Source organism: Carassius carassius, chromosome 42, assembly GCF_963082965.1.
Source record: "Carassius carassius chromosome 42, fCarCar2.1, whole genome shotgun sequence".
NCBI classification, from domain to species: domain Eukaryota; kingdom Metazoa; phylum Chordata; class Actinopteri; order Cypriniformes; family Cyprinidae; genus Carassius; species Carassius carassius.
This window is the reverse complement of record NC_081796.1, coordinates 21,082,573-21,094,559: the sequence shown is the minus strand read 5'-3', so window position 1 is coordinate 21,094,559 and position 11,987 is coordinate 21,082,573. Positions and strand designations below refer to the sequence as shown.

The 11,987-nt window shown below is 36.5% G+C and overlaps 1 protein-coding gene across 7 annotated transcripts in view; it reads right to left on the bottom strand.

Moving 5' to 3' along the window:
• The window catches only part of LOC132124160 (rho GTPase-activating protein 29-like), a 49,581-nt gene that overhangs the window by 2,080 nt on the left and 35,514 nt on the right, over nucleotides 1-11,987 (bottom strand). For 5 of the 7 annotated variants that reach the window (XM_059535025.1, XM_059535028.1, XM_059535032.1 and 2 more), the window contains 18 exons: nucleotides 11,673-11,745; nucleotides 11,246-11,306; nucleotides 10,450-10,596; nucleotides 9,539-9,603; nucleotides 9,281-9,391; nucleotides 9,088-9,168; nucleotides 7,507-7,677; nucleotides 7,126-7,263; nucleotides 6,174-6,364; nucleotides 4,366-4,538; nucleotides 3,140-3,268; nucleotides 2,335-2,433; nucleotides 1,981-2,144; nucleotides 1,626-1,814; nucleotides 1,397-1,534; nucleotides 1,018-1,250; nucleotides 585-900; nucleotides 59-167 (listed from right to left, as the gene is read on the bottom strand). In XM_059535025.1, coding sequence (XP_059391008.1) covers nucleotides 59-167; nucleotides 585-900; nucleotides 1,018-1,250; nucleotides 1,397-1,534; nucleotides 1,626-1,814; nucleotides 1,981-2,144; nucleotides 2,335-2,433; nucleotides 3,140-3,268; nucleotides 4,366-4,538; nucleotides 6,174-6,364; nucleotides 7,126-7,263; nucleotides 7,507-7,677; nucleotides 9,088-9,168; nucleotides 9,281-9,391; nucleotides 9,539-9,603; nucleotides 10,450-10,596; nucleotides 11,246-11,306; nucleotides 11,673-11,745 — 2,588 coding nt within the window. The remainder of the gene's footprint in view (nucleotides 1-58; nucleotides 168-584; nucleotides 901-1,017; nucleotides 1,251-1,396; nucleotides 1,535-1,625; nucleotides 1,815-1,980; nucleotides 2,145-2,334; nucleotides 2,434-3,139; nucleotides 3,269-4,365; nucleotides 4,539-6,173; nucleotides 6,365-7,125; nucleotides 7,264-7,506; nucleotides 7,678-9,087; nucleotides 9,169-9,280; nucleotides 9,392-9,538; nucleotides 9,604-10,449; nucleotides 10,597-11,245; nucleotides 11,307-11,672; nucleotides 11,746-11,987) is intronic. The other 2 variants (XM_059535026.1, XM_059535029.1) reach the window with 1 other exon arrangement.

Genomic DNA, 11,987 nt, shown 5'->3' with positions numbered 1-11,987 from the left:
AGTTTGGTTGTTTGTTAATCACTGTATTGGTTTTTTAGCCAAATAAAACAATACTGACCTGCAGCAAAGTCTTTGTCAGACCTTATCTTACCCTCTTTCACCTCATCCATCAGGTGTGTAGAAGGTATTACGGAGGAATATCTTTTATACGTCTTAGCTTTTGGCTGCTTTCAGACAATGAAATAAAGACATAAATATTAATTACTGTTCCTTGTTTTTATTAGATTTAAGACATTTTCATTTGGTAGACTTCCAAGATTTGGTTCCAAGATCTTTTCTGCTTGAAAAAAACAGTTGGTGGACTTGGTTTTCATCAGGAATGGTGGATAGGACTGGACCAACTTGGAACACAAGGAACCAAACTGTTACTGGTCAAACGTGATCCTAACCAGTACTAAATAGCTTGATCAAGATGGTCCAACCAGCTAATAGTCCAGATAAAGAACCATCTTGACCAGGTAATGACTTTGTTGGACTAGTTTGAAACCTATCAAACTATTAGAATCTGATTTGAAAAAACTTTTCAGTAGATATAGATATATACTTTCACCAATTATTATCATAAACATCAAAAACCACCTCACCTCCTTAATGTCCACCAGGGACTTTGAATGTCGGCTAAGCTGTTGCTTCTTCTCTTGTGGGGTGAAGCGTGATTTTATGGGGAGTGGAGAGCTCTCTGCTACAGGGGAGGAAGGTGGAAGAGGACTCAGAGGAGTATCGAAGATCATCTCATAATGGCGGATCAAAAGCTCCACCATCAGGGCCTGGTAGGGGTAGTCCACCAGAGAGGACAGGGAGACCTCTGTATCAGCCTGTCGGGGCTTGATCAGTGTGGGTCCAAAAATGATGCCCAGATTACTGGCAGTCATCTTGTTCTCATCAGCCCTTTCTGTTACCCTATTAAAAAGAAACATGTGATTACAAACGGTGTTTTTTGATGCTGTTAGCACTGATATTCTTATTTAAACACCTTCCATAATTGTGCTTGTTTGTGTCTGTTTTAGAGTCAAACACCTGTGCAAGTGCTGAATAAGGAACTGCAGGGTTTTGTAGTGGGCTGAAGGAAGCTGACACAGCAGGTCTTTGATCTTGAAGAGGACCCGCTTGAGCTCTACGCTGACCTGCGAGCTGTCTGGGGCGGGATTTCCTCCTGACGCCTCTACCTCGTCAACAATGATACTCTGACTCTCTTTGGCCAATCCGATGAAGTCGTTATAGAATCGGAAAAGAATCAGGGGCTCTGGGAGCTGAGGGGTATAAAATCATCATTTTATTATCAAAAAGTATGCAACCTTTTAGATTTTTTTTTTATAAGTAATTAAACAAGGGATAATTTAAACATTTTAAAAGTTTAAGAAATGTAGAAGCATTAAATCATAAGTTTGACAGACACCTGTCGTAGGTAGAGTTTGAGGACGTTGCTGATATCGTGAGGGTAGAGATCCGAAAGCTCCACCAGGTCTTTGCCGTTCTCGAAGGCCTGACAAAGCTTCTCCACCCGAGATTTGGCACCGTTAACACGGTAAATTCCCTTTTTTAAAAACAACAAAACACCTCCTTTCAGTCTTGCTCAGCATTTACAATTCATATCCTCCAGGACACACACACCAGGAAGTACACACCTTGATGTTCAGAGCCCTATTTTCGATCTCCGAGGTGCATTTTTTGATGATGAAGGGGATTCCATCAGGACTGTTCTTGGCTGCCTGAGCAAAGTCGATAGCAAACAGATGCAGTTTTCCCTGTAGCTTTTTGTGCCCACACTGGATGGCAAGAGTTTCCAAACACTTCTTATGACAAGCAAGAGAACACTGAAAATAACATGGCCAAAGATAAGATTAAATAAGTAAATCCCCATACATTATTCTTCAGCTTGAAGACATGAAATGGCATTTGCAACACAAAAACATAAAACATAATCTTAAAAACAATAATTTATTTGTGTGTGGAATGATGTGTGTGCATGAAAGAACTCACTTCCTCGCATTCAGCACCGAGAAATACCACAAGACTATCGCACTCCCTGCACTTTGATGGTGCACGGAGCTTCCTCAGCTTGTGCGTCTGTGCCGCTTTAGACATCTGTGTGTTGCGGAAGGGTCCAGGAGAGCTGGCTGCCTCCGTTATCATTTCACTCAGACCTAAAAGACAATGTTTAGAGTTTTATTTTTGCCCTGCCCATCTCCAGAAGACTTTGAAAAATGTTTCCAGCAACACTTCTAGTGGACCGTCAACATGCTTGGATGACATTCTGTTGCATTCTGTACAATGTGTATGCAATGTCAAACAGCCCGAGAGCATGTTTGTGTTATTCAGTGTACAAAAGCTCACCATTATCTGAAGGTGATGGTGGTTCTCTCTCATCCAGATCATCTGCTGAAGACATTGTGCCTGTAGATGGGGTTCTGGGAAGCCTTCTCTTAAAATCACCTGTAAAATGGCAGAAGGGGATGATTAGTTTCCAAAATGTGTTTATTTTTTACAATTATTACAAATTGATTATTGATTAAAAAGCAGCTATTCTTTTACAAAATTGTATACAGACGATTACCATTCAAAAGTTTGGGGTTGGTAAGATTTCTAAATATTTTTCAAACAAGTCACCAAGAAGACTGCATTTACTTGATCAAAAACGCGGAAAAAACAATAATGCTGTAAAATATTATTACAATTTAAAATAACCTCATACTATGTTAACATATTTAAAAAAGGTTAAATATTTCAACATTTCCTATTATTTTTAATGCTGAAAACATATTTTTGTGGAACCCGTGATGCATTTTTTCAGGATTCTTTGATGAATAGAAATATCAAAAGTGTAACATAGAAATAACATTATATTATAAATAACATTATATTTACTGTCACTTTTGATCAATTTAATGCATCCTTGCTGAATAAAATTATTCATTTCTTTAAAAAAAAATCTTACTGACTTGCTTTTGAATGTTAATGTATTTGAGAATGTTACTATTTAGCACTTGCTAACCTTCTGGGTAATTCTGCACCTGAAAGCGTGACTGGTTGGTTTACCATAACTATGTTATGCACTTACGACACAAGACCTATCCATCATGTGTGTTTTTTGCCTCAAGCAAAAAGAGATTTATAAGAGTAAAAGTGAGTGTTGCTGCACCTGGGCTTGCTGTAGGGGAGTCCAAAGAGCGAGATTCACTGCTTCCTCCAGCGCTCTCAGAGTCACTGCACATGCCTCCACCCTGACTGCTGGTCCTCCAGACCCGGAACGGACCTTGGATCTTCAGAGCTATCAAACACGACATGACATTCAGAAACCTTTATATACAAGTTCTAATTTAATGTACACTGTATGTTCATCCATCCTTGAGTTTTACTATATAACATGGTATATGCTGTACATGACTGATTCGTGAAGAAATGACTCTTATGAAGCAGTTCGTTTCGGGTGAATCATAACCATATACTGTACCAGCGTACAGTGATTCCTGAAACAAATGACTCTTAAGAACAGGTTCTTTTTACAGAAGGCCTCAAAGCAGCTTTACAGTAATAGGCAGATACCCAAAACAAATGACTCTTACAGAACGGGTCCTTTTAGTGAATCATAAACATATTGTGTATCAGTGCAGTCTGAATCCTGAAACAAATGACTCTTATGAGCTGGTCCATTTGTAATGAATCATAAATACAAAGTTTGCCGTAATTCCTGAAACAAATAGCCTTTTTTTTTTTTACCATTACCAAATGAAATAGTGTACCAGTGTAGCCTGATTCTACTAACAATTATAGTATTAGTAGAAAGAGAATGTCCTTCATGTATACTGTATGCAAAATGGAAACTATAACTGAAATATATCCAAGTGAATTGAATCAAACCAAATTTAAATCAGAATTCAATTGAATCTAGACCTTGTTAGTCAGAAATAAATAATAATTATTGAATAAGTATTGATACCCAGCCCTAACAATAAATAGGGTGATAACTTGATTGAGGAAATAGGAAATGAGAGTCAAGAACATCTCTGCTGCATGTGCATCGGCTGCCCACTTACTCTGCCCTTTTTTTCCTTCATACTCTCGTAAACCTTAATGAGAAGTCTTAAAACACTAATGTGTCCAATTGATCTCTGCTAAAAGCAGGTCTGACAGGCGTATCTCACAGCGGAGGTTTGATCTGTCATTAATGAAAAGAACTAACTTTTTTTATGAAAGAGATAAACGAGGACACATCCTGAGGGACTAATTCACTTTTAGCATTCCAGGAAAGTCAGCCAAATCCCCCGGTGATGCAGCCTCACTGGACCTTATTGAAACATGCATTAAAACATGCTGTGCTTTAAAAAAAATTCTGTTCAAAAGTAAAGAAGTTCTTTAATGCGCTACCTTGAATATCTGTACTGCTGTTTGAGCGTCTGCCTGTCATCTTTCCGGTGCGTGCTTGGACGTGACTCTCCACATCATCTGCGCTCAGGAAGTCTCCAGGTGTGAGAGACGCCTGGGACAAGTGAAGTTGGGGTGAGTGACCGCTAATTATCACTCGTTTCGAGAGGGGCAACCTGCATGAACATAAAAAGGTATTTCAGAAACCGTAAGAACCAGTTTGGACTTATATACCACAAACCTGATATGAAAAAATATGTATGTAATAAAAATGGGGTAATAAAAATATGGTAACACTTTAGATTAGGGAACACATTCACTATTAAATAAGTTGTCCATCATTAAAATCCTAATTACTTCTTACTCCCAATAATAAACAGCCAATATGTTAGTAATATCCATGCAAATATTAGTTAATAGTGAATGTGTTCCTAAAGTGTTGCCATAAACATGCATTTCTTCCACAAAATATTTATATTAAGCTGTCAAATTGATTAATCACGATTAATCGCACCCAAAATAAAAGTTTGTGTTTACATAACTTGTGTACTGTGTATTTTTATATGTATGTATATATATATACACACATACAATATACTTAAGAAATATATGTTTTTTTATATATATATATATATATATATATATATATATATATATATATATATATATATATATATACACACACACACACACACACACAGCACACACACATATATTATGTAAACAAATGTTTATTGTGGATGTGATTAACAGATTTGACAGCACTGCAATATATTATTTGTATTTTTTTTTTAATAGAATTTATTGATGTTTTCAATTACCTTTTATTTTTATATTTTCAGTTTTCATTATAATTGTAGTCTAAGTTTTCTGTTCTATCCTTTTGTCTTGCTATATGTTTTTTTATATGTTATTTAGCTGCAAATTGTTTAAATTCTTTTATTAATTTTTAGGTTTAGCTTTATATTTTTCTAATATTTATATTTCTTTGGCTTCAGCTTTATTTGAATTAACACAATTATTAATAGTGTTAGTTAAAAATAACAACACAGGTATTAACGTTAATATATGAAATACTATGTATATAGAAATACTATATACTATGTATATAATGGAATGATTTCATTAGTTTTAGTTCACAAAAACAACATTGAAATATATAGATTTATAGACTTTTTTTTAGTTTTGTGTGTGTTTGTTTTTAAGAGAGAGAGACTGATGAAATTCAGTTTTCACCACCTTCCAGGCATTTTCAGTAAAACGTCTTAACAGTTCAAAACAAAAGGCCATCAACTAAATCACTCACCAAACCACGAATAAAAAAAGCCTTGTTAGAACGTGGGTGTTTTGACTGGACTGCTTTCGACTTTCATTTCAGGAATAAGTGGTCTGTTTTCAGAAAGGCTGCTCTGAAACATGGTCCCCAACACAACACGGATTTGTGTGCCAGAATAAGTGTGTGTGGACATGAGAACTGATAAATATGAACAACTAGAAACCTTCCTCCCTTCACTTCTATCCCGTTCCCAGTATCCCTCTCTGCCCTGACTACAGCCATTTCCTCAGGAAGACCTGAGGGCGACCACATAATTGTGTGACATTCTCACCAACACAATTCATTTTCTCTCTCTCTTTCTCCATCACTCAGTGACTTGAAAAGTCAAAGATCTGGAAAAAAAAACAAGCGGGCTGTTGCCAGTTTTTGAAAGCAGAACTTGGCATAGTGATTCCAAAACATAAATCTTCCAGGATACGCATCTTGGTGGGAATGTTCTGAGCTGGGAAAAAGTTCAAAAGTGATGTAAACCTACCCTGTGTTCTGTGTCCCACAGATGTCAAAGGAGAACGATTCCACCCTGGTCCTGTCAGAGGGAAGGCTCTTCACAAATTCAGTGTAACACAGACCCGGTTCATATAGTTTAGTGTTCTCGCATAGCGACTGGAAATTCACAGGCAGGGAAACCACCTGCACCTGCTGCATCTGAAACCAGTTCACGGTCACCTGCAAACAAGAAAAATCTATTATTATTACCAAATGAGGCCTCTGACACAATTACTGTACCTCTTTCTAATTGTGACTTTTTTTTTTATCTTCAATTACTTTTCTTTCACTGCTGAAGTGTGTGAAAAGGAAAAATCACTCCATCAGAACAAATGCAGTATATTGCAAAATCAACATTCAGGATGTTTTTAAGATGTTTATGATAAAAACTTTATGTAAATTGTAAACAGAATTTCAGACCAATGCGATTCTGTTAAATATAACTGTTAACTGATATAAAGCTGACATAAAATAAAGCTTTAAATGCAAAACTTAAACTTAGAAATGCTGCCATCACAACTAACCAAAATAAAATGTATTTCATTTAATTAAAACATTTAAGTTGAAGTACTAATACTGAAATAAAAATAAACAAAAGCTATATAATAGAAACGAAAATGATTAATATAATAAAAGTACATTTAAAATATGAATAAACACTAATAGTATATAAATAATACATATGAAAAAGAAAAAACATAACATTCAACACAAAAAATAAAATTAACAGTTCAAAAGATATGGGATTTATCACTTGACCACTGTGTCATTGCTAGTTAATACATTCTGAAATATAATCTGTTGATGAGGTCACTTTGTTAAAGTGAGGTCAACAAATTACACTCCACCACAAGGAGCCCATGGTCTGCCTGGTTTTCTGAATGACCAGTAATATGTTAGATTATATCTAACTGTGTGTTTGTGTGTACATTATAACTCACTGCTTTCAGGGTCAGGTCGCACTGAAACACAAGCTCTCGAATCTGAGTAAGAATCTCGCTCTTGGTGTTGGCCAGGTCCACTCTCTTCACCCCGACATCTGTGATGCACTGCTTATAATGTTCTTGGGCTTCCTCTGCCTAGAAACAGCCAAATACATTTATATTTAGAACATATTATATGTATCATAAAACAACTTTACATTTACACTTCTGAAACATAAAGTAAGTTGGATCACTACCTTCTCAAGTTACTCTTTAGCACAGATTTAAATATACATGACAGTAAAGTGTGCAATACAGTATCCATTTCGCAATCATTAAGTCTTGAATAAAGCCACGGTTGTGTTAAGGAATGCGGTGTGTGTTGCATCCGTGTCTGACCTTCTGCAGAGCTTCCTCCTCCAGTTTTCGTCTCTTCTCCAGCAGTTTTCCTCCAGCCATTCCGATCTGATCCTCCTCCACTCGATTGGTGGAGCAGCGTGCTTTCTCGTACTCTTCCTGTCTCTGTGTCTGCAGGAGCCGCGCCTTCTTCAGCGCACTTTCTGCTTCATGCTGGAAATATACAATATAAAGACATCCACTATGATTAGCCAGTCATAACAGTGCTCATTTAAGAGAGAAATCCTAAAAGAACAGTAACAAAAACGGCCAGTTTAATTTAAGAAAAACATTAAGTTAAAACTAAAAACATAAAATGAAATATCCGTTACTTGAATCAAAACAAAATATAAAAAACAAACACAACTCATTTTATTTCAGCTACTTGCCAAAGCAACATTTCTTCTTTTCAATACAATGCTATGTCAGGGAAATCTAGATGGCGCAGGCCGATAGGTTCTAGCTTAATCTGACATAATGACATCATTATTCATGTGCCGCATCTGATTGGTTGTTTTTGTATCAGAAGGCAATGAGCTGTTGCTCAAAGATTCAAATATTCAGCTAGTGCTCGCCTTAGCAGTTGCAGTGCACTTCATGAGCCCTCCACCTTCCCCAGCTCCACCTGCATAAATCTGCTATGGGGTGATTTCATGTATGTTTTATATGGATTGTCTCATATGTATATGTGCAGCAGCAGTATTTCTTACATGCTCACAACAGCATGTCAAGGATGTGCTGACACTAGAAAGTCTTGGTACTTGCTCTGCAGCAGCAGCATAGCTGATCTATCCGCCAAGACCAAACACATTGGCATAGCCATATATATTACTGTGCTAATTTCTCCAAGAACTTAATATCCTAAATTAACCAAAACTAAAACTGAAACAAAAACTATATAGACATTGTACAAAATGATAGTAATAAAAATAAAAGAAACGCATAACAAAATTAATAAAACTTTTAACTGAAATAAACATGAAAAATGCTACAAATTGAAATGTTGCCAGAACGAAATCATATCAGAAATAGTTAATAGGGTAAAATCAGATTCCATGTTGACTTTAAATCTACATTACAACTATTTTGTACAAAAACTTTGACAAATACAACGATAATAAAAAAGCTTGAAAAAACGTTCTGCACATCTACACATCCATAACACAACACATGTATATAATTATCAAATCACACAAATCATAAACGCTTTAGAGCAAGTACATACTCAATGCCCATTCAGAGGCACTAGAAGACAAACAATCGCACTTCAGAGCATAGGTGCACATAAGCACTACCTTAAACTTTGTTTCTTCCCTTTTAAGCAATAAGAGGTCATGTTTAAGTGCTAAATGGCTGCTTATAAATACCTCACACAAAGCCACGTCTGTAAGCCAGCAGAATGAAGTCTCTGCAATAGAATCTGATGTAATTAGTGCTAACACTGAGCCCCTATTAGATTAGCAAGGGAAGTTGAACAACAAACAGCCTGATAGCTCAGCCAGCTCGCTTTTCAGAAGAGATCTTTTGGTGAGCGACGCATTTAGCAAATACTGCTTTTGATAGCTTGCATTAAAATCTACCCACCATTTTCTTCTGCTCTCTCTGCCATTGTTCCTTCACCTCCTTCCTCAGCTTATCTAGCTCAGTCTTTCGAGCTTGCAGAGGCTAAAAAGCAAACACGGACAGCAAATACATTTTAAAGTAGTACAATTCATATTAATCAGTAACACAAAGAACGCTTAAGATTATAATTAAAAACAAGGGATAGTAGTCGTACCTGCATGAATTTGTTGGACTGTAGAGCAGCTGTGGTTTGCATGATCAACTGACTGTATTCAATATCGTTCTTGAAGGCAGAGAGGTAAATATCCCGGAATGGCATGTGCTCCTGAAATAAACCACATCCCATTGAACAAACAGATAAAAAGCTTTGATAACTCCATTTATTTAGCAAAGAATGCTTATTGTCTCAGACTGGAAATATGTAGGTTGCATTGTACTTTAATAAAGTGCATATCATAGCAGAAATATCAACCTGTTGAAATGCTAGTGTCTTTGCAGATTCAGCCATCTTCGCATAGCTCTTTGCACACTCAATGTCTGGGGAGAAAAGTGAAGGATACATTTAAGATGGAGTCATGGATTTTCAGGGCAATTATACAGTCATTCTACCAACACAACTACTTAATATTTTAAGTTGTTACACTCATTATGAATGGATGTAGATTTTTTATTTTAGTAAATACAGTGTAAAATAAATTTAAGCAATTTGTGTATATTTCATTTGCTATTACTAAACTCTATATTGTATACTTTTATACATGGATTAGTTTTCATAGGCAGAAATTTTTTTTAATTGCTACTCTATTTAATGCGTGACTTGGTGATTCACTGCTGTCTGGGGTCAATGATACTTTTTTTTTTTTTAAGAAATTATTAAAACAATAGAAATTGAATTATTCAGAAAGGATGCATTCAATTGGTCAAAAGTTAAATTAAAGACTGTTACAAAATATATTTATTTCATATAAAGGTTCGTCTTTTGAACTTTCTATTCTTTAAAGAATACTTGGTGAGCATAAGACGTAAATAAAAAAAAACTCCAAACTTTTGAATGATAGTGTGTGTTGTTTGATTTATGTTACCATGACCATTGCATATGTTACATATAATAGTATATAATCAAAGCTACAGATCGTAAAAAATAAAATAATTGAATGTTCACATTTGTTTTTTTATTATTGTTTAGTTATTGTACGATTAGGTTTGGTGAGGTCCACAATATTAACTTGAGCTTATACCCAACTTACATATTTAGTTATACATTTTTATACCATATTTTTATCACTAAAACAGCAAAAAACATAAAAATCATGACTGTATCTTGATGGACAACTAATTGCAACTCCCTCATCTACTGATGATAGATAAACATGCTTTACTCACCCATATTAAGACGTTTGTCCACCCAGGCCAGGAGCTCCTTTGTATATTTTGACCAGGCTTTGGCATAAAGCAGGGCCGACTCCACCCCGCTGTCACTACGGAGCAAAGCTCCATCCATCTCCTCCACCCGAGCGGGTGGAGAGGGACCTGCAAAGAGTACACACACACAGTCAAACACATTGGTGAGAGTGAGCAGCAGGGGCTGGCGAACGGATCCCTGCAAGCCCACCCCAGGCAGCATGAGTGTTTTTACACCAGGGGCAGGGTGCTTGCATATATGTGAGTGAGTGCATGAGTGACAGAGGGAAAGTGTTTACTGACCTCGGGGCTGTATTAAAGTGGATTGGCATTAAGCAGCCCTGCCAGGATTTGAAGTGATGGCTAATGTGTCAGTCGAGAGCTTATACACAAATGCTGAGAATGATCAGTGAAATCTGATCTGAGAACAGGGAGCTGTTTGATATGAGTGTATCTATGTGGGTGTGATCGGCATAAAAAGTGCTGTTTATTTTAAACTTTAAAAAACTTTTTTTTTTAAATGTCTGTAATGTGACATTTTTATAAAAACTTAATGGATAAAACTTAATTTTATCCATCAGAAATCAGTTAGATCATGAAAAGTGGGTTAGATGGGAGGAGTTAAAGAAAGCTTGGTAACACCAGGTGAAAAGAGACGGAAATAGAATAAAATATATTTGTTTCAAAGATCAATTTTCAATCAAAGGGCATATTTTACAAATATTTCAAAGTAACTTGTGAATAAATTCTTAATAAAGTAAAATGGATTGACTCTCACCTGGAGGGTCATCTTTTTCCGGCCCACATCCACTGGACTCCACCGTCAGGTTTTCAAAAGACTGAAATAAAAGACACAGTAGACAATAAAAAGACAGCCGAACGAAAAAACGATCCATAACAGAAAAGGAAACAAGTTGCATCTTCCATATCTGCTTTATCTGAGAGCACTCATTCAAATCACAATGCCAAAATGTCACTGGCTTTTTCCATGAGATATATCGCAGGGGTGGTCCAAACAGGAAGAGCACTCTTCTTCAAAACAAACCATGTTACTATTTTTCTTTACTGAGCTTTGCACTCTCTGACCCCCAACTCTATAGCACATAAAGAGGCCACAGCCTTCGGATCTGACATTACTTTCAACCACCTGTTGATCAGTCTGCTTTAAAGTGTATGATGAGGAGGAAATAGCGGGGAAATCTCACCCTGCTCCTGCAGGCCTGAGGAAGCCCCAAGGCTGAGCCGTTCTCTACATCTCCCATAAGGAAGTCAGACACTCTGAGGAAGACAAGACAAAAATGTACACACACACATATGCAGCAAAACAGCTCTGTTCCAAAATCTAATGCAAAACTCAACTTCTGCCCACATAGGTAGCTGCCTTCTAAGGAAGCATCTAACGGTCATGAAAACTTGTAAGTGAGTAAACTGGAACAGCAGCTTAATACAATGAGCAATCCTTACACAAAGTGCACAGGAGTTTTGAAATAAGCATGTCATGTTGCTAAGCTAACATTTCA